The sequence below is a fragment of the Alternaria infectoria genome (assembly GCF_024043175.1).
Source record: "Alternaria infectoria strain BMP 0036 chromosome Unknown scaffold_32, whole genome shotgun sequence".
In the NCBI taxonomy this organism is placed as follows: Eukaryota; Fungi; Ascomycota; class Dothideomycetes; order Pleosporales; family Pleosporaceae; genus Alternaria; species Alternaria infectoria.
Window position 1 is genome coordinate 172,874 of NW_026250721.1, and position 22,254 is coordinate 195,127.

Genomic DNA, 22,254 nt, shown 5'->3' on the forward strand with positions numbered 1-22,254 from the left:
TCAGCGCATATCGCAACTCGCGCCCTCACGATCGCGCTGATTCTCCTCAATACTCTAGTTGACGCGTGGCTGGAGAGTCTGACGCGTGCGTCGCAACCCTCCATCTACTCTGCCTCCCCGCGATGCGCCATGTCTGAAGCCGACGATGCGCCAGAAATGGCCCAACCCGCCCCGAACCCGGACGCCCAGACGACGGTCAACGACTTCCTCGACTACACCGAATTCTTCCCGTCGGACCTGGTGCGCTCGCTGACGCTGATTGCCGACCTCGATTCCACCTACTCGGACGCCGTCCAGCAGGTGCACGAGCTGACGGTCCAGTATGGCAAGCTGCCCGCCCTCCCCGAGCAAGAGCGTCCCGATCCGGTATTACTACGCAAGAACATCGCCCAGCATCTTCAAAAGGCTATCAATCAGCGAGAGTTTGCCTACACGGAAGCGTCGCGGCTGTATGAGGTCACTGTCCGCCACTGCCAGCGCTCCTCAGTCATCAAGCGGAAACTCCAAGCCCAGCCACAGCCGCCCTCACGCGACCCGACGCCCCCGCCAGTCTCTCCCAGCGCCCACCGACCCGTAAACCGCGACTACATACGCCCCGCCCATCTGCGCCTCACCTTCGATGGCGGCCGACATGGCGCCAACACCTCACGACCCCGAGACAGGCACCGGAAGACCGCCGTTCCTCTGCCACGCGGACGTGGACGTCGCGGTGCAACATACTCGTCAGACTCAGATGGTGGTTCAGGCATCGATGTGGCTTCGCCCAGGAAGCGCAAGGACAACCGGGACAGACATTCAAGGGCAACTGGGGGCAGGTCGCGCGCTGCTGGCGTACTCGGTACCAACGTGCACAGCTCCATCGCCGGCATATCCACCAGCAATGCGCTCGCACAATTGGCCCCACCACCAGCCGACGCGAAACCCGGCAGCAAATGGGCGCCCTGGAAGAAGTTGACCGAATACGAAATGGCCGTCCTGCGCAAGCAGATGAAGAAGAACGCCGTATGGACTCCTAGTCAGACCATGATGATACGCGAGCTGGAGAAGAAGCACCGCACAGAGGCCGACTACGAGAGGGAAAAGGCTCGCTGCGAGGCGACAGGCGAACACTTCCTCGACGAAGAGCCCGAGACGCTGCAACAGATTATGACAGCTTCTGGCCTGGGCCTTTTGGCACCGCATGGCCCGCAGGCAGCAAATCCACCCCCGCCAATCGAGTCTGTCGAGGAAGATTCCAGGGAAGAATCCGGTCCAGTCAGCATCCGCCTCAAGCCTGTCGCGGCAAAAGAAGGCAGAAAGCTCGACCGCATGTCGCAGCGCCAAAAGGCTATGCACGACGCCCAGGAGCTCATTGGCGCTTCTGAGAAGGTAAAAGAAGCTGCTAAGGAGCTTACGGAGCTCAACTTCAGCTCTAGTGTTGCAACTGCGAATCAGAAGAAGAAAACTCCGCTCAGACTATCGAATAAGCGGAAGCGCGATGCATCCCCTCCACCCACCACCGACGGCGCCATCGAGACCACCAGAGAAGCATCGGTAGCAACTCAAGACAGCGCGTCAAGGCCGCCAGAACCCAAGCGCGCCCGTCTGCAGCTCATTGCTCCTGCACCAAGCTCAGTCGCCTCCCCGATACCGACTCCCAACTCGACCGTGTCCACCCCTCGCGATCGGACGGCCTCCGTTGTGCCCTCCCCCAGAGTAAGCACACCGGTACCAGTCCCAGAGCCTGCAAAGCCATCAACGAATGGGAATACCGTCCAAGTGCCGCTTGCGCCAGCAGGTCCAAGCACGCCGAAAGTCAACAAGGCCGTCTCGAAAGAGGCAAGTCCTGAGCTCACACCCATTACAACGTCGCCAGTACCGCCAGAGGAGTCACCTGCTGTGGCACAGGCTCCGCAAGCACCAGTACCTGTTAAAGCCCCAACTCCTCCAGCTTCAGTCTCAGTCTCAGTCTCAGCACCAACAGCAGCTTCGACCAGGCCCAAACGCGAATCCGTTGCTCCGAAAGCTCCCACTCCGCCTGTGGCCACTCTCCCGCCCACGAAGTCCTCAAAGACACCTACACCCGTGCCTGAGCCCCGCCCAGAGACACCTGCAGCACCGACCCTACGCCCTCGCTCCGCACGCGGCCATGTCCCCACACCCAAGGCGCAAAGCGAAGAGCCCAAGCCGAACGAAGAAGGTAGGATAACTCGCGAAACCCGTCGTCATAGTGTCTTTAGCCAACCCGCAACCACGCTCACAGTACCTGCACCCCCACCCCCACCTACCCGCACTAGTAGCCGGCGGAAGCCTCCTCCAAAGGGTGAAGTCACGAATGCAGAAGACGGCCAAAAGACAGTCACAAACGTCAAACGCGCCCAAGGCAGCAAGAACAAGAGGAAGAAAAAGGCAGAAGAAGAGGCGGAGCAAGCCGACGACATCGATCCCAATGAGCCCCGATACTGTATCTGCGACGACGTTAGTTACGGGCAGATGATATCGTGTGATAATAACGTAAGCCTCCCCCTTCCCTTATTCCATTCCACAAAACTCCTCCCCTTTCTACGTCTTGTTATCATCGAAACTAACAAACATCCCCCCCTAGTGCGATAAGGAGTGGTTCCATCTCCCCTGCATGGACATGACCGAAGACGACATCCCCTCCCGCCGCGCCAAATGGTACTGTCCAGACTGTCGCGTTACACTGGGCACAGATGCTTATGGCAACCCTTTGGTTCCGCCTCCGCTGCCGGGTCGCCGCGGTAATCGGTAGGTTCTTCACCCTTTTCTCGTCTTCACGGGCCCGACGGCAAGATGTTAATGTTTGTTTGAGGGGTTGGAGTACTTAGTATGGTTGATAGGTCGTCGGCTTGAGCGGAAGGAGGGATAGGATAGGATAGGATAGGATATCGGTATCCAGAGGAGGGTCTGGGGTCTGGGGTTTGGTGGGTGGTGGCGTTGGGGATGGGGATGGTATGGAGTATGGATTGGTATGGTATGGGATGGATTGGTATGGTATTCTTCACCCCAGGGAGGGCGAAGGTGTATCGAACATAGGGTTCTGGGTGTTTGCTGGTATTCCTTTGTTTTACTGGCATGGTGTCTGGAGTTGACAGCGTATTTTTGTCTACGGACAGCTGTCTCTTGGGTATGAATGTACCCATCTAGTTTATCGTATCACCATGCATCTTTGGAATCGAAAGGGCCTTTATGTGCTCATTGTTTTCTTGTTGATGAGAAGTGCGTGTGAAAGTGGGAGGGGGCTAGGGGCTGGCAGGTTCCTGTGTGTTGTGTTTACCCGGCACCTGCAGCTTCCTAGATTGTGAGGTTTGCTGGGTACTGCGCACTGATGGTAGCTAGGGGTGATGATGGGTTTGTTGATGGGGAAGGAGCACTCATGAACACTCAGCCTCCATATCAATTCACTTCAGGTCACTCTTCTTGCCTTCACAATGGGCTACTGCAACGCATTCACCTGCAGTTCTCGCTGCCTGCAGGAGTAAGGCCGTTGCTCGCCTGCCTCTTCCTGCCTTGCACCTTCCTCCTATCTGTACCCGGACCACCGCACAGTTTCCCCTAACGCTCAACTGTACCTCACTTCTCGACACTCAACCATCGCACCACAGTCACCCGATCGACGTTGACCCGTCAATCCCAGATCATGACGTCTGAGAGCGCACTGCTGCAACTGGGTGGGTGGGGGAGGCGGAGGGGAGGCGGAGGGGAGGAGGTGGGGTGGAGGTGGAAGAAAATGGTTCCTAGTAGTCATTCCCTATATCAAGCTTCTTTCTAAAGTCGAACCCATTCACTTCAAGTTACTGTTTTTGCCTTCACGATAGACTGGTATGCATTCACCTGCAAGTCTCGCTGCCTGCAGATGTATGGCCGTTGCTCGCCTGCCTCCCCTACCGTACCTCTTCCTCTTACTTCTTCTACCTGACCACCGCCAATGATCCCTAACACTCAACTGAACCTCACTTGCGATCTTCAACTACTACACACAGTCACCCGATCGACGTTGACCCGCCATCCCTAGATTATGACGTCTGAAAGCGCACTGCTGCAACTCCCAGAGGACATCTTCCACGACATAATTGTCAACTATGTACACACTGTTCGTGTCAGTGAAGCTTCGGCTACTCGTGCAGTTTGTAGTAAGATATACATTGGCATCATGATATCAGTCCGTATGCGCTAACGTTTTGTAGAGGTATTCGACCAAAAGATCCGCTACCAAATCGCCAATCACTTGCCTTTTGTCTACTTCGACTATGAATACGAATCTTTCCAGGAAGATTCCAGAGATTGCGAAGCTGATAAGAAAGTTCTACATCACATGCTCCCGGAAATCCTACAAAGCACTGTTCGAAAAGCCTTTAACGATCCGCTTGTTGCCTCTATCGAGGCACGCGCTGAAGCGGTCCTCAAGATCGAAGGCCGTCCCCACGATGAGAAGACCAAAACTCAATACGTCGAGTACATCTTCCAGTATGTGACCCGAGGAGGCAAGATAGCAGCTATCGATCGGGCACTTCGCTCGCCCAGCGACTATCCGCTTTCTAGTTCCACAGAACGGGCCGACCTAGTTGGCGCTGCCGCTGTAGGTAGCCTGGCGGTGGTGAAGGATCTTCTCGAGGAGAACGAGTCAGACTGGCCCTCGTGGCCATACTTCCGACAGCATGCGACCAACGACAACATCTACATAGATCCTCTTCGAGCAGCAGCGTCTAATGGACACATAGAAGTCGTACAGCATCTACTCAAGGCGCTTAAGGATTTCGGAGGTGCAGAAAAGTGGACCGACACTTTCAAGCACAGATTCCAATGCATCCTTACCGCGGCTATTCAATCCAAACACCGCCAAACAATCCTTACGTTGGCAGTAGTCGCTAGGAAGAACGAAGTCTGTGACTCCAGCTTGACTCACGTGGGTCTAGCCTGTGCTGAACTCTGGATCAGGACTGCCATCAAGACCGGCTGCATGGATACTTTCAAGACTACTATGGCGGTAGTTGGCAGTACTGCCCCCATATCCGCAAAGACACTCGTAGCATATGCGATGCTCTTCGCATGCGAGTACGGCCAAGTGGATATCCTTCGTCATCTCATCGCCCATAACCCCACCTGCTTCCAGCGGGAGGGTCCCGTAGCAGGTTCGGACATAGCCCGTCGGTACAAGACTAAAGTCGAACAGACTTTGGGTTTGTCCTGCATGCAAATCGCCGCCCAGTACCTCCAACGTCGCATCATCGATGTACTCCTCGAACATGGCGTTTCCATCAACGCAGGCTACCCAATCATACGCGCCATGGAGTTCGAAAACATCTCCATCGTCAAGTACATGCTCGACCACGGCGCGGAGTACAACCGGCATATACATAAGGAATGTCTTATGCAGCTGGGTCATGGAGCCAATAGAGCCTTGAGCGAGTTCAAGGAGACGGATATGTTGCCTGTTGTCTTCTATCTCGTGGCTAAGCATATGGGAAAGCCGCGGTATTCGTTTCGTAAGAGCGGGGTGGAGCAACGCCTTATGGGCTTTGTTGAGGATATGGAGGGTAGTGAGTTTTGGAGGGGGAAGGTTGAGGCTGTACTTGGGAAAGAGATTCTCAATGAGCCGAGATGCGTGGAGTATCAAAGGTTCGTCATGAATGACTCGTGGGAGTGCTATCGGCGGAGAATATAGATGGTGTTTGCGAGATCATCTTCAGCGTTCACAAATACCTCGTCACATACGTGATGCAGCAGTATACACATGTGGCGCAAGTACTGTGATAGGCCGATGAGATGACTTGGTGGCGACATCAACGATAGCAATTCTGGGCTGTGTAGCTCAAAACAAGGTATGGCCTTCGATCAGCCTAGACTCCAACTCTTTTCCAACGATCTCCTGAGCTCGCAAATCGATAAAGAGGCATTTTCCAAGAGATGAATAAGGTGCAGCTGGAGTCGAGAATGTCACAACCCCACATTCCGATTCGTTCTTAGCGCATGGCTCTAGCACTTGAGGGCTAGCGCAAGCTTCATTGGTGCACCTATCATCCCCGGGCCTCATCATAGTCCGCGGGATTCGTCCTACTAACACCTCACTCATCAATATTGCTCAGCCACAACGCCCTGATGTTCAACCCGTATCTGCCGTAACGCCGTTGTGCCGACGCATCATGACCTGCGACGATTGGCAGATGGATTGCGACGATTGGCGGTCGGGCCTCCCGTGCCTGGAGACCGGATGATGACCGGTGGGCGGAATTCGTCAGCTACACCTTGTTCCCACGTTTGCGCATTCGCGCAGTGGGTCTGACTGCTTGTGACAGCCGTCAGGCATCCTTCAAGACTGCGATGTCTACGACGACGTTGCCCTCTCCTTCTGCTCACACCCTGCCTTACTCTGTCAACTGCGAACACGAGCATTCCCCTCGGACGCCTCTAACAACTTTGCGCAATGTTCGCCATGGCATCATGTAGCCATGCGCAAGCCGGCCTACCAAGATTGAGCACAACCAAGCGAATATGTAGAAGGGATTCGCTGTCTTCTTCAAGGACCCGTGATTCGGGCTACAATAGCGACCCTGATTCTCTCTCACCCTTGGATGCGGGAACGTTGGATCAGGGTATTACCTACTACAATTTCTAGCGAGAGCTCAGATCGCTAATGGCGCAGCAGACATATTTTTCGGACATCCTCCCTGTGTGCCGAGCATTCTTGTCAACAACAAGGCTACCTTTCTCAAGAGATGCACCGTCGATAGGCCATGGTTGGTTGGACAGAACAACATCACCAGCAACCCTGCAGAAGTCGTCACCAACCAGACATTCCTCGACACCACGCCTCCAGAAGCTCCAAAAATAGGATCTGTCAAGACTCTTATTGATTGTGCACGTAAGGACAGCCCTAAAGACAGGCCAGCATCGGAAGACGAAGATATAGAGAGGTGGATCGACGACAATCTTCCATCAGCCAAGCGTCCCAGAGAAAGAGTAACATCCATCGTCTCCATCTCATCCACCAGCTCTTGCGACATGCATACCAACACGGACGTCAGCGAAGACGAAATGGAGCATGATGTTCGGCCAATACAACCATCTCCAGTACCCATGCAGAAAATCATTGAGCTCATCCTGCGCAAGGTCGAAATCAACCTCCGCAATGCAGCTTACAAGCAATGTACTGGACGCAGCGCCGCGCACAGCCAAGCTAGATCCACGCTGCCTTCGGGCCAGAGTAGCCGCAAGACGTCTGTGAGCTCAGGTTCAAAGCGCAAGTCCCGTTTGGAGGGCACCCCACCGCCAGATGATGACGACGGAGATGGCTCAAGCAAGCGACGCCGTGGATCAACAACAACTACCGACGAGTCCGAGACCGGTGCGAGGTTCGCGTGTCCTTTTTACAAGCACGACCCGGATCGGCACCGCAACAGAAGAACCTGTCCCGGGCCTGGCTGGCCGACCGTTCATCGAATGAAAGAGCATCTCTACCGGTCACATTCCCAACCGATATTCTGTCCAATTTGCTACGCGACCTTCAAGTCAGACAAGGAGCAATCGAGTCACGTGCGTCTACAGCAATGCGAGAGATCATTACCCCAACAGATCGAAGGGATCGACCGCGAAACTGTGTGGACGCTGAGGAAGCGCACCACTGCACTGAGACTAGAGGAAGACAAATGGAGAGATGTATATCAGGTTCTCTTTCCAGACGTATCTGCCGCCGAGATACCCAGTCCCTGTAAGCCAGCGCGTCACGCTGGATCTTTAACCTGCTAATAAATATCAGTCTACGATTGCGACTCGCCTAGCGAAACATCGCGACGCTTCCGCAGAGACCTTCTGCGCCGCGTACAAGAAGAACTACTCGTGGAATCCGGACAAGTCCCCACTCCAGCCGAGCAACAGCTCCTACAACGCGTGGCCCACATCGTGCGCCGTTGCGAGCACGATTTATTGAATCAAGCGCAGCCGCCATCTTCCCCACCCTCCAACCCAGACCGACGTGCAAGTGCCAGCTCTATAAATAGCTCGTACCAAGCCACGCCCCTACCCGCAGCCACTCCGGCCTTTCAGAGGCCATCCCTAGCAGTAGCAACAAACGTGACTGGTCGGGAACACAGGTATGATTCTCTTGTTGAGGCAGATGCAGCGCCGTATATACCAGAGCCTACAATGGAGTTTGGTGATGTGGTTTGGAATGATCCGCCGTATGTTTTTGGCACGGGGATTAATTGGGAGGCTGTCTTTCCGCCTGCGTCTGAGACGCAGTATTTGGGGAGTGATGAGGTGGGTACGAATTTTTCGGTGCCGATGTGGACGTAGGCAGTATTATTGCATAGGGGTAGAGATGATGTTCATGGAGTGAACAGGATGGATGCTTTGGGTTATATGGTGGATTCAAAGATTTCGTAGATACAGTCGCGGAACATACAATCGGCTCTCCATAATGGTGTTGCTCGACTATTCATGACAAGGCAGGGCATGCCAAGCGAATGTTGTTGCGACGTCATGAACCAAAAAGTCATAGCGCGGTCCGAGTCATGTGTCGCGTCTTTCGTCTCGCACAGGGTCTATACAAACTCTCATCGCGCCACCATGGCACCCAGAATGCGCATACCCACCGTCGAATTCCGATCGCTCCTTCTGCCCCCCGTACGGATCCCGATACGTGCCCTCCAGACATTGTATCGCCCGCAATGCGCCCCTCACGTACCGCGCCCCGCCTGTCCCACGCAGCGCCTCGAGCAGCGCCGCGCGCTCAACCTATACAAAACAGCGAAGGCCAAGACAGTCCTCGGACAGCACAAAGTTCTCAACTTCAGCTCGTGGGAGATTGAAATCCTAGCGCCACTGCAAAGCGTAGAGCACCGAGTCAAACTATGGCAGACAGACAAGAAGGCTAAGAAGCTGTCCGTAATAGCGGAGAGCGCCTCCTTCGAAGAACTCCTCACACAACACGTCGGACCCGGGAAAATGCTCTACTGCCTCGGCGAGATCAAGAAAGGAATGGCAAAGACACACATCGACGACCCAGAGCGGCCAATACCCGAAGAGTTGCAAGACTTCGCCATCCACAACGCCCACACATACCGAGCCCCAAAGACCGCAGGGCAAAAAGGCAAACAAATCGGCGGCCTGAAAAACATCATCCTCAACGAGTCCAGCCCCGTCGAATACTTCAGAATGTGCATGGACCGCGCCTACCAGTTCATCGAAGCCGGGCACGCCGTCGAATTCCGGCTGCGCCTACAGGGCAAGATGCTCCTGAAAGAAGAGCGCATCAAGCCCGCGGGACCAGAGCGCTGGCTATGGATGCACACGCACTTCCCGCACCTGCGCCCGGAAATCATCATGAAGAGCATGCCCGAAGACACGCGCTACCTCATCAACCCCGTCTCCGACGGCCGCCTCGTCCAATGGGTCGCCGTCGCAGGCCACAAAGCCGAACCAGCCATCAACCTCGACAAACGCCTCTTCCGCATCAAGGACTCTGTGACCTCATCCATCAAATCGGGGAACCAGGCCATGTTGCCTAGGATTATGCGGCAGCAGCTAAGGAACCAGGGACTGGAGGATTATAGTATTAATACTGGGTTGCCGAGGGAGCAGGCGAGGGCGAAGCATGGGAAGGGCGGGAAGAGGGTACTGAGTGGCGAGGAGAAGAAGTGGCTTAAGAGGGATGAGGAGACGGATGGGTTTTTGGTGCCGGATCCGGATGCGGGGTTGCCGATTAGGAGGCTGGATGATAGGAGGGATAAGAGGGGTGAGGGGCAGAGGTGGGAGCAGAGGGGGTATATTGGGAATAAGAATAGTCCTAAGTATTAAGGGGGTTAGGTGGTTTGGAAAGTTAATGGGGGGACAGATGAGGAGCGGCTTCTGGACTTCGTTTGAGAGCTTAAAGTCCATCTCGCGAGTAGTCTTTGGCTGTGTATGCTGGGGTTTGGCTGTGAGAGAGAACGCGCTGCAGTCTTAGTGGTGTACCATTGTAGTAGTAACTGTACTTGTCTCAAACTCAAAAAATCAAAGTCTTGAACAGCAGTATATTATACTCGCGATTTCTCTCATTCGTGAGAGTATCTTTTCGTCTAGCTCGTCGATGTTGCGGAAGTTGTGAGTGTAGCCTGCATACTCAAATATTGAGGTCAGAACGGGCTGGGACAGACGCAGTAGTAGTAGAGAAGTTGTGAGTGGCTCGTCTCGCCTTGCGTACAACACTCTACAAGATGTACCGACGTCTATGTGGTACAAAAACAATATACATGTTTCAGTATCCAACAAATGGGTCGTTTCACTAGACTATAGCGTATGATGATATTTAGTGTTGGTGTTGGTGACGGCTTGGCAGGCAACGTTGGGCAGTGACCACATCTCTGGGCCGGACATGGATACGGCCGATCATGTTTATCCACCCAAGCCACTCCTTATTCCGCGACCGTCCGTTGCACATGCATGCGTGCTAGTGAACGACCTGCCGCACGAATAATGCCGCGACCCTGATTTCTCCCGCCCACTCCATCAATCCCCCAACTATCCTAATCCTGAGTCCTCCCCCGCCGCTCGTCATCGCCGCCGCTGCCACCGACGCCGAGGCCGCGTTCTATATCCCAGTCAATCGCTGCCGCTTACCTCGATCGAACCCGCAACGTCACCACCCTGAGCCTCGATGAACGCAGCGCGGCAGGCGTGTCGCCCCAAGCACCAGGTCCTGGTCCTAAAATGCTACCCCAAGGTGCAGAAGAGCGATGCCGAGGCCAAGGCCAATTCGAGCGAGTTGAGCTACCTGCTCTTCTACGCCAGCACGCGCCGCAGTAAGCTGCAAAAGGTCGTCGACTTTCTGGACAAGCGGGCGACCAAGGATGTGTGGAAGGTCCGGACAGGCAATGTGCAGGTCACGATGCAGATCATCAAGGCGCTGATCGAGAAGTGCCCGCGCGACCTCCCCCTCTATGCCACCGCTGTCCTGCATATCCTGCGCACTATCCTCAATTCCAACGACGTTACTATGGTCGAGGAGTCAGTGCCCACCTTCGAAGCGCTATGCGCGCATCAGGACCCCGCCGCCCTCGCAGCCGACCAGGACTACATCAAGAAGTACGAGGAGATTGTACAACTATACGCTCAATTCGCGTCCAAGGAGACGGTCAAGACGGGCAAGGCTCCTGTCAGCTGGCCGGTCGCGATCAGATACCGGAAGGCTGGGCTGCAGGCGCTCAAGGCCATTGCCTCGTCTGAGTCACTGGGGTCTGAGACCGGGCGTCAACTGGGCGCTGTCATACCAGTCATCCTCCTCAACATACACTCGGAGAGCGGCGCGTATCTCAAGCGATTGGAGACGCGGGAAGCCACCAGGGGCGAACATGAGAAGGAGCTGGCATTGCGACGGCGGCAAAGTGTGTCCACCGCGCGGACCGACGACGACGACGGCGACCCGATTGCGGCATCTGGTACAACGGAGGATGCGGATAAGCTTGCGGAAGAGGAGGTGGGAGTACTCGCGCTTCAGGCCCTGAGGAGCATATTCCAGGGTGTGAACAGAGGGCAGCTCCGGCTTGCGACGTCCGCTGTGCTCAAGTTCATCGGATCACACGTCAAGAGCTTGCAAGAAGCTGCACCGAACGAAAGCAGCCATTGGGCCACTACACTCATGGCCATGATCTGCGCATGGGTCCCCGTCCAAGACCGATACACAATCCTAGTCGGCGCAGTGGAAGCCCTGGTCCGCAGTCCAATCGTAGAAGATGACCTCGAACGGCAGCTGACTCTGGCGACGATCATCGACTACCTTCTAGCCTCGACGATCAACTTCATCGGACTGAGTGTCATGGATGTTCTGGTCGGGCTTATTTCTCACTCATTGCTACTCCTCCAGCTCGGCGGGCCGGGATCAAACATCGTACCGCATCATCAGCAGACAACATCTGTCGTATCGGAGAAGGAGGGTAGCAATGAATCGTCGACGGCCAATCTGGATAGCGTCGTTATGGAAGTCGTCAAGAAGCCTTCTGATGCGAGGATGCAGCTTCTGGATACAGTGCAGAGATGCATGGCGGATCTCGCGACGCATGTATACTACACTGATCAGATCTCTGATATGGTGGAAGCGATACTGAGCCGACTCAAGCCATCGCGGCTTTCGAGCGTTTCCTCCACCACTGAAGCGATACAGAACCCCGAAGGTGCGATAGATGCTGTTGCCGATTCCATCAGTATGCAAGAGAAGACGCATGTGGATCGGTTCTTCTCCTTCGAAACAGCACGCATCACTGCTCTCGATGCTGTCAAAGCCATCATCAAGACGGCAAACACCCGAAGACCAGATGGCTCATCGGCTTCTGTGTCGCGGAGCAAAGTCGGTGTGAGTGTTTGGGAAGGTACACAATGGCTCCTGCGCGATCCGAGCGGTCAAGTCAGGAAAGCATATGTTGATGCGCTGATCACTTGGCTGAACACGGAGAAGGACAAAGAAGATTTGAAGATTGTGGACAACTACAGGCGGAAGGAGAAGGAGAATGAAAAGAATGCGCTGGCCAGACGTGCGGTCTCGAATGCTTCGAACAGGGAGAGGGTGTCGAAACGTGGTAGGGACACGTTTTTGCCATTGCTCCATCTGGCGGTATACGAGAATGCGCTCCACTATGTCGACTCTGAGGCGGACTACCTGCTCCTCCATCTACTGCTCACTACTCTGGTGAACAGGCTCGGAGTGAACGCAGCGAGGAGCGGATTGCCAATGATCATGCGATTGCAAGAGGACATTGTTACCATCGAAGATCCCGGTGCTAAGCTGCGCCTGGGAAGCTTGGTACACGGATACCTCTGGGCACTCAGCATGACCTTGGACTTTGAGGTTTCTTCGGTCGGTCGCGCCCTTCACAATGAGATCACGCGCAGAAGCAGCAAGGGTCTCTGGATGAAGAGCATACGCGTCCCGCCAATGCCGATTGAGCTGATAGAAACGCCTCACCCCACACCTGTCGCTATTCCGTCAGAGATTGTCGAGAACGAAGCGCTCAAGCCTTTTGACAACCGCGAGGCATTGGTCGAGAAAATATCGGAAGGTTATTCGACTTCCCTATACTCGCCGCCTTCATCGCCGCCGGGATCACCTGGCCGTGGGGCCTCTGCATCTATTCCTACCATTCATCAACCGACACAGCCCGTAAGTCAGCAGAGCGCGCCTGAACTTTCGTTCAAGGTCCGAGAAGATCTCTTGGCGAACTGGAGTCGCGAAGACTGCTTGTCTTCTCACACGAAGGATTCGTCATCTGCTTCAATCTCTGGTTCCAAGACAGGTACTCATTACACAGCCGCCACGCAGAAGAACAACTTCCTCGGTGTCAACATCCCCAATGGCAACCTCGATAGCAATGGTAGCTCGCCAGCCCAAAGCCCCAGACGCGCACACAGCAGACCCCCATCCGCGGCATATGGTCTGGTAGGCCGTCTCTCCTCGCCAAACCGCAGCCGCAGTCCAGGCGACACACCCAACAGCTCCTCCTCCCTCCGCTCCACAGTCCGCGTCGACGATCTCCGCCGCGCACTCTCCACATCCGGCGGCGGCGCCCCTCGAACAGGCTACTCCCACCGCGCCCCCTCACACCGACACCGCAAATCTTCTTCTGACCACGACGCGTCTTCCGCCTCCGACTCGCTCGTCAGCGTGCATTCTCTGTCGGATGCGAGTTTTATAACTACACACCCACCTACCACTGATTCCCAACAACAACTTCAAAATCCTGAGAGTCCGACTACGCCTGCTGCGACGCTTACTCCCCGACCGGAAATGAGTACGGGGATGAACTTTGGCACGAACAACAGTAATAGTAACGGAGGTGGTGGTGGTGCAGCGAACCCAAGCCAAAGCACTTACACAATGACCAACCTCCCCCCTGTCCCTCCCATCCCAGAAGAACTCCGCTCCTCACCAAACGGCCACGGCCATGGTCAAAACAGTCAAAGCGATACCAGAGACTTTGCGGCGAGACCCAAGACGGCGCCGAATGGAAGTAAAGCCGGCACGGGGAGGTCTCGCAGTGTAAAGAGTGGAGTCAGTAGGGGTAGGAGTGGCGAGCGCAGAAGGGGGAGTGAGGCGAAGGGTATGGTGGGTGGAGGCAGCAAACCGGATTTCACGGGGTTTTTGGATAGTATTGGGGTTGAGGATGGGGATGAGGATGAGGAAGGGAGTTTGGGGGGCAGTGTGGTTGAGAGTGTGGGGACGGGGGGTGGGGTTGGGAGGGCGCCTTATTAGTTCTGAGACGTTGGGGGAAAGTGGGAGAAGAGGTGGGGTAGGGAGAGGGTGAGGTTTGGTGTGTGTATTCTTTTCTCTTTATTTTCAAAATTCGGTTTATGCTGTGTATACCTTGTTTCTTTTGTCTCGACTCGACTCTTGTTTCCTGTGTAATAGAAAGCGAGAAAGGCAGAAAACGGAAGAAGAGGACGGGAGCAGGGGAGAGAAGTAGAAGATGCGGCTTCGGCTTACGATAACACCATTTGTGTTCACTTTGTCATCAGATGTTGGGTCTGCTGGGTGACGTCTGCGCTTTTTAGAGCGTTTTCAACGGCACCAGAACTTTGAGTAGATTGGTGTGTAATTCGTGACGTTACATGATGTCGTGAAGAAGGATTCATACCATTCCCGAAAGTGAAGTTGCTTGATGGCACCAGCGGCCAGTCTAATCGCTAACTTCATGGGTTCTTGCATTCAAGAGTCGATGCAATTCATGGCACAGTGTTCATTCCACACACGAGGGTGTGTCAAGGTTTTCCGAAGTGATATCCTAAACTTGACATTGACATGCCATCGTGGTGCAAACGATGTATGGTCGTCGAGCGTACATAAATACCCCCTTGGCCCTTCTTTGCTTATCTATATCAATACAACAACTGCCACGTCAGGATACGAAGCAAATAAAGATTACAGATCAACAGCCGACCAACCGTTTCAGATCAACGCGTCAAATCTCCAACACATCACCTCACAATGCACTTCTTCACACTTACCACTCTCCTCATCGGCCTCACTTTCACCTCCGCCATGCCCCTCATACCCCAAAACCACCATGGAATAAGCCCGTACCTCGCGCCCTCCCAATCACCCGAGCACTGCTCCGCCATACACCAAACCCCCGGCGTGAAATGGTGCCTGTATCCCGGCTTCACAAAGGAGTGCCACTCGCGCGCCTTCGAGCAAGAGCCGTGGTGCGAGAATTTCGGCGAATATAAAGACAGACCTCGCTCCATCGGTCCCGATATGGGTAAGTTGTTTACTTTAAGTTGTTTCCCTATCTGGACGATATGTGCATTTCGCATTATGGGCATTTGCTGATTTTTTGGGATTCGTGTTAGGCGGCCACTGCAGGTTGTACAAAGAGATGAACTGCAAGGACGAGGACGCAGTGGAGATTTGGGAGGGGAAGGGGGCGGAGCCGCTTCAGTGTCCGGGCTTGTCGGCTGTGGGAAACCCGATTTGGTTTAAAAGTATGAAGTGTAGGAAGGATTAGACGGTGGTGTGGGGGGGTTTTCTTCTTTTCTCACGGCGTGTTGGGTTCTTATTTTTGCTTTCTTTGATGGTGGGAGCGGGTTTGTATGGATTGGTTGGATGCAGATAGATGGATTGTTATTGGTTTGGCATTGAGTTGAAGCCGGTGGCTACTGGCTTAGCTATCTGCGATGTACATATCTTTCATGCGTTTGGTACTACTTCTTTAGGACTGCATTCATAATTTGTATACAACATGTATATCAGGGAATATATCAATTCAGTGTTCCATTTCATACGAACGTAACACAAGTAGACGATCTAAACGTCAACTAAGCCCAACCTGGCATGTAAGCACCGCGTTCTAAACTTCCCACCTACCTCCTCCTTCCATAAATAGCCCCGAATGCCCACCTAAACCTACCTGCGCGGAACCCTCCCAGGATAGTTATCACCCCCACTACCCTGGTATTCCCCTCCTGGAGATCCATCCGAGTTCTCCGGCCAGTCGTTCTCCGTCCCCTCATTCTCCGTCCTACACCTCATACTACCAAACCAATCCGGCTTCCCAGCATCACTCATACCCGGACACTCCAACTTCGTCGTCGTATCGTCCTTCCAGATGCTGACCGGATCACCCCCACATTTGTTGTCCTTGAACAACTCGCAGTACCCACCGTGCTGAGGGCGGATAGAAAGGGGGCGCCTTTCTGGTTTTTCGTCGAAAGCTAGACACAAGTCTCGGTCGGGGTAATATGCGTGCCATTCGCAGGGCCCGTTGAAGTTTGTGCTTAGGCAGTAGGTTACGCCCGCTGTGGTGCCTTCGGCTCCGGGTTTACAGTCTGGTATGTCTTGGCTGGATGTGTCTGGGTGGGTGCCGACGGCGAAGGGGAGAGCCGTTGCTACGGTGATGATGAGGGGGAAGAGGGTGAGTGGGTGCATTGTGATGTGAGAGTAACGCGAATTCGTGTTGGTTGTTGCTAATTCTATGGGCGTCGTGCTGTGTTGATGCGAGAGTCCTTTTGCAGTTAATATTGCGTGTAATGACGATAAGAGGGAGAAGTATGCTGTCAGGCCTATTTATGTCTACTTTCTACATCGTACAGTGCTATTCAGTACCGCATTCAATGTTAGGAAAGTTGACTTTGCTCGGCGCTTTATTATGACGTTGTGAAGTTTGGGTGTGATCGAGTGGGTTGGAAGGGACGCATCGCGCTGTTCATGTTGTGGCCATCGTTAGGAAAAAGGAAGCCAATGTAACATGTTACCATCACATTTTCGCGGCCCAGGGAGGATATATATTAGAGTTTGACTCACGCGTCAGTATCTCCCCACCACTTCTACACCATTGTGCCAGCAACCAACAAGAGCCGCTGCTACCTCAAGAATAGGCATCCCTCTTGCTGTCTAAACTCGAACTCAACTGGTCGATATGCTGCCCATCTGCCCTGCATACCTGACCAGCATCTTCTTCGCCATCACCGCTACATCCCCCGTCAACACGCCCACAAGAGATACCATCGTTGTCCAAGTAATCCCAGCCACTGGCGGAGGTTTCAGCGGCAGTAACGCCGACCTACGCACCTTCACCGACCCAAACTCCCCTGTCTGCGATGTCAAAGTAGGCCGACCCGGCGGCGTCTACATCTGCCCCGGTCCAAACTTCACGCCTTCTGCAACTCAAACATGCAAGTGGTGGCCACCTCCTGCTGCTGCTGACGAAACAGTCTGTATTTCTTACCAAAAGGAGATTGGTCTTGCTCTGAGTCGTCCTCAGTCTATCGGACCTGACCCGGGTGGCTACTGCCTTTTATACCAGGAGCCGGATTGCAAGAATGGGGCGCAAGCTCATATCATAACTAATGGACAAGCGTACAAGTAAGTTGGTCGAGATGAAGAGAGTATCGAGAGGCTTGCTAACTCTAGTAGTACTATCGGGTGCCCTGGGTTGAACGGTGACTTTGGAATTGTGAGTTTGCAGTGTTGGCCGAGTACGCGGCGGTGGAAGTGACCTCGACATGGCGGAGTGGCGGATAATTGAACAAATGTTGTGATTTCGACTGTGGCATGTTGCGTTTATATATTTGTGGTAGGGATCGGTTGTAGGCGCGAATAAACATGTGGAGTCTTGGGTTCAGATCAGCAGGCGTTTTGTGACAGTTTCGAAGTGCGCACGGAATGAGTTGTTTGATGACGTAATCCACACGCACTAGGCGGAGGGAGGTTTTCGATCCTCTACCATTAACCATGCACCATAGTTCTTGGTATCACCATCACCTGACGTCGTTTCGGTACTGCGTTCGTAGTGTCAGTCTCGCATCCACTGACTAGGTGCCAAACCTTGCGTCACCACTTGACTCCAGCACCACGTCGTTACACCACACCTGGGCAGCCAGCTCACTAAAGAACTAACACTTAAGCATCAATGTGTAGAAGGAAACGCGGCACCAGTCATATCTCCAGAAGAATCCATCGGAGTAGCGCGCAAATGCGTCGTGACGGAACCTTGGTTGCTTTCTTCCACTCTGGAGAGGTAGCGCAGCCATCGCTTTGTGGCTCACCTCATCGTTTCATCGAAATAACATTTTCGATAGCCAGACATACCAGCCGCTCAAATTCATGGAAACAAAATCACAAATGTCGCCCTCAGATACCCCAGCATCGCGCCCGAAGCTGCCGGAGTCGGTCCACCAGTATTCATCACGACGAGACGTATTGCAAGGACCTCTGCGCGCAACCTCAGATGGTGTATTGGTTAACGAACAGACTGGCGATTATGTCAATCTCGAACTTCCGCCGCGCAACTGCGACGCCCGTGAGCCTGTTCACACAACGGGTATGGCCACCGCCAAGGCTCCCATTGTTGAACTTCCAGAAGCTAGTAACGGGGGAAATGGTCTTGACGATCCACGCAAACGAAAGTCTGTAGGGCAGATATTCAAAGACATGTGGACAAAGCTTCGATGATTGCCTGCTGATCAGAGGCGCTCTTACAAGATAGAAGATTGAATATGTGTGGTCAAGGGAAGAGCATCGTGTCTAAAGAAGCTGTGGTTGGATTGCATACAGCCAAACATTATTTGACTTGGCTTTACGCTGGTCATTGAATTACCCTGGAGGTAAGTAACACCCTCAATGACACTCAATGTGCAAGCATCAAGATTACCCATACCCTCAGACGCTGTACGTCGCGAAAACGAGGAGTAACTCTGCTTTTATGTGAAGCACCAAACACGCTGCGTGCACTCTTCGTATACATCTCCAGATTTCCATTGTCTGTGATACCTCGTAGCCCTTCAAGAACAGCACTCCCTTCCAATCACTGCGTAGAGCATTAGCCGAAGAGCAATAACATCACTTAAGCTCCCAATCGATCCTGTTACAATCAAACACACACTGCGAGCAGCACATTGCCACACGCAAGACACCGTGCCACGTGAATAAGGTGAAGTCGAGTGCCAACACAGTCTAGGCTCTTCAAACTACATGCTTGATCTGCTAGCTATGTGTGAATCTCTATATTATCAAGCGCTCAGTATGTTACAGGCGAACTGTCAGATACGATCAACCTGTTTGTTCGTTGAGAGCAACAGCATGTATATATATTCCGCTGTGCTCCACGTATCTCTCCCCAGAACAACGACAACTATTACACTTACATTTCCATTACACTACACTGCCAACATCTCAGCAATCTACTGCCGGTCAGTAGCTTACTTATATACCCTTTATTTAATCGAGAACTCGAACACCCGAACACGAAGATCTCCCAACGTATACCTAGTCAATCACTGAGATGGCCAACGAACCCAGTGATTATGATATTCGACAGGCAGAAGACAATGCTGGGAAACGGGCTAGGCAAATTCTTACTGAAAATACTTGGATACAAGGACGGGTCAGGACGGCGTTCATCCAACATTTCAAAATCCACTTAGTTGCCAATTATAAAGACAGGTGGGTTGCGACCTCTAAGAATGGAACAGTCAGAGTGCAAAATTTCTCGGAAGAAGAACTTCACGTTATCATAACGAGAGTTTGCGATGCTGTTTGGAATGGACCACCCCCTCAAGAGATCAACTGTGGAGGCCGTGCTAAGAATGGGCGTGGTGCCTATATCTATCCAACCTCAAGATCTACCCGCCTTTTCACAAACGGACGTCCACTAACCCATATGGATAAAGACTTCATGGCCCAGAACTACGGAATTCATGCATTCGATATTTCCAGCGCCTTCATTGATGAGAAGCAGCGCGCCGACGCAGAGGAAATGGACGCCATGATGAAGGAGCATGCTCGTGAACCCTCTCAAGCTCGTTCTCGTGCAGCTACACCTGCACCCATATCTCGCCCGGCTTCTCAAACAAGCAATAAGAGTAATAAGTCTGAGTATCAAGATTTGTTCAAACAATTCATGATTTCTAGAACACCCACACCAAATCCAACTGGAATTCCGGGGCCATCAGGGTCTACTCGTACCCATCGCAAATCTCAAGAGCCTAGTCCAGGACCTGGTGATAAACGCGGAAATAGTGCGATTCGTACACCGACGCATGAGCGCTCTATGGAAGTGAGGACAAGCTCGCCATCAAGCGCTGGAAGTAATCCTGCAGCAGGTCGTTCACCCTCGAGATTGCCAGTACCGAAGAGGCCGAGAGCAGGATCATCGACGAGCAATCTTGGTGTCACACAGAATAGAACAACTAGTGTTCCATCAAGTCCTCTTGCACCTACATCATCGAGGAACACCCCAAATCCAGCATCAACGGGCAGTGGCCAACAACAAGGCTACACCGGTAAAGGCAAAGGACGGAGGTTATGAGAGTGATAAAGGTGCATGGCCGGCTTGCATGAAAAGTCTCAGAGCCAGGGTTTTAGTCGATGTACACATGATAGTTAAGCGTTGTGTATTCTTGAAGTTCTTCAGCGGTGTTATATGTACAGTCGGATATGCAGCGGTGTTTCATGGGTTTATACAAGACAAGCGGCTTTGTAATGGACATTGCGGAGCGGCATAGGTAGCTGGCTAGTCATTACTGATTCTTGGCATGTACTGTAATCTACAACATTCTACATATCTTTTCAATATCGATCCCGACTCTCCCTCTTCGATGTTTGTGTTGCGTAACTGTTCTTATCTCTCGATCGAAACTTGTCGCACATCCTAGGGAAGTCGCGCAAGTCTTCCCAATACCTTTAAATTTACGCACATATAGCGCGGGTTCTGCACGCGCACACTGCCTCGAGACTTTTGTCTGCGAGTATTGTCAATATTTAGATTTTCATGTGAGCTGTGGTTCATACGCCCGAACGGCATGAAGGCCTGCGCATCGCTTGTTTGTGCCTAACAAGCGGAAATACCGGTCTCTCAGCAGCATAACGTGAATCGCACGGCTTTCGACGGCGAACAATCGCGTCACAGACAATAGCCATTGTTCGAGTAGCTCTTCGTGAACTCTGGTATTGTCACGTAATGAGTCAAATATCGAGAGTCACATACAAGAAGTCAAGAGGAGAAAGTCACCAAGATGGAGTCACATGCGATTCATGAAGGCCGAGGGCGTTTGTCACTGCTAGATATAAATAGTTAGACGTGCTGTACTTTTCCTTCTGCAGACCACCAACAACAACTACAACTACTACTTCCACCATTCCAACGTTGTATCAAAGCTCCAACAATCTACTGCCGGCCAGTAGCTTACTCATATACTCTCGAACTAATCGAACACTCGCACGCTCGAACACTCGAACACTCGAACACGAAGATATCCCAACGTATACCTAGTCAATCACTATGTCGACCAACCGCGCCGGCGAACCCTATCCAAGCGATATAAGGAGAGAAACTAAAAACGGAGAAGAACGGGCTGGGGAAATCGTTGCTGCAAATCCTTGGATAGTGGGACAGGTGAAAATGGACTTTATTCGACATTTCGCAACCTTTTGGGTCGCCCTTTGGAGACTCAAGTTCGATTTAGCCCGTGTAAATGGTATCCGAGCGAAAAGAAATACGGAAGCCGAACTTCACACCATGCTCACGAAAACTTGCCACGCGGTTTGGCAAGGGCCACCCCCTGGAGATCTCTACATTCCAGGAGTCGCTAGCTCTAGAGGGAAGGAGCGTGGTGCCTATATTTATCCAACCCCAGCATCTATCCGGCTTTTCACCAATGGAGATCTACTAAGCGAGATGAATCCAGATGTAGTGCGCAGCGTCATGCAAGGTACTACGGGCGGTGTCGGGGCTACGCAATCAGGTACTCTACAAACAAGACAAGCATCGTCAACACAACAGCTTGGGAATCAACATGTAGGGTATTCTACACAACCGCCACCTCAAGGTACTTCTGGTAGGGCCAGTCGCCAGGAAAGCCCTTGGGACCCTGTCGCCGAACTGGCGAAAATTCTCGATGATCCTGAAAATCAACCTCAGCATTATACTCACAATGAAAATTCGGTGAACCCATCATCGAAGTGGTCCGGAACCGCAAAAGCGTGGGGAAAAACACCCGCAAGCGGCCATAGTGGTGCCTCTTTCAGCTCGTGGAGCGCACTTAACTCAAGAGTGACCAACAGTGCTCTACAAACTGGATCTCCCCTGCCACAGCCATATCCGCCACATTCTACAGCCCCTCATCATGATAGTTCACATACAACACGAGTTAATGCACCGGCTCCCACCAGCGGGTACCGAGGTATTCCACCAGCACCCACCGGCACACCACAACATACTATAACACCTGCAGCGGGTGGTAGAAACCAAGGTATTCCCCCAGCACCCACCGGTACACCACAACATACTATAG

At 53.0% G+C, this 22,254-nt stretch overlaps 3 protein-coding genes across 3 annotated transcripts; all 3 read left to right on the forward strand.

Annotated features, from left to right (window-relative positions):
* Positions 1 to 129: 129 nt before the first annotated feature.
* Positions 130 to 8,292, forward strand: J4E92_010176 (uncharacterized protein; the record flags this gene model as incomplete). Its single annotated transcript, XM_051501517.1, has 5 exons — positions 130 to 2,493; positions 2,585 to 2,741; positions 4,188 to 5,619; positions 6,681 to 7,708; positions 7,757 to 8,292. 5 exons carry the CDS (start codon positions 130 to 132, stop codon positions 8,290 to 8,292), a joined length of 5,517 nt encoding a protein of 1,838 aa, XP_051348302.1.
* A 218-nt stretch (positions 8,293 to 8,510) lies between these two features.
* J4E92_010177 (uncharacterized protein) lies at positions 8,511 to 9,795 on the forward strand (the record flags this gene model as incomplete). The annotated part of the gene is made up of 2 exons (XM_051501518.1): positions 8,511 to 8,519; positions 8,707 to 9,795. The coding sequence occupies 2 exons, from the start codon at positions 8,511 to 8,513 to the stop codon at positions 9,793 to 9,795; spliced, it is 1,098 nt and encodes a 365-aa protein (XP_051348303.1).
* An 838-nt stretch (positions 9,796 to 10,633) lies between these two features.
* J4E92_010178 (uncharacterized protein) lies at positions 10,634 to 14,218 on the forward strand (the record flags this gene model as incomplete). The annotated part of the gene is made up of 1 exon (XM_051501519.1): positions 10,634 to 14,218. The coding sequence occupies one exon, from the start codon at positions 10,634 to 10,636 to the stop codon at positions 14,216 to 14,218; it is 3,585 nt and encodes a 1,194-aa protein (XP_051348304.1).
* Positions 14,219 to 22,254: the final 8,036 nt, after the last annotated feature.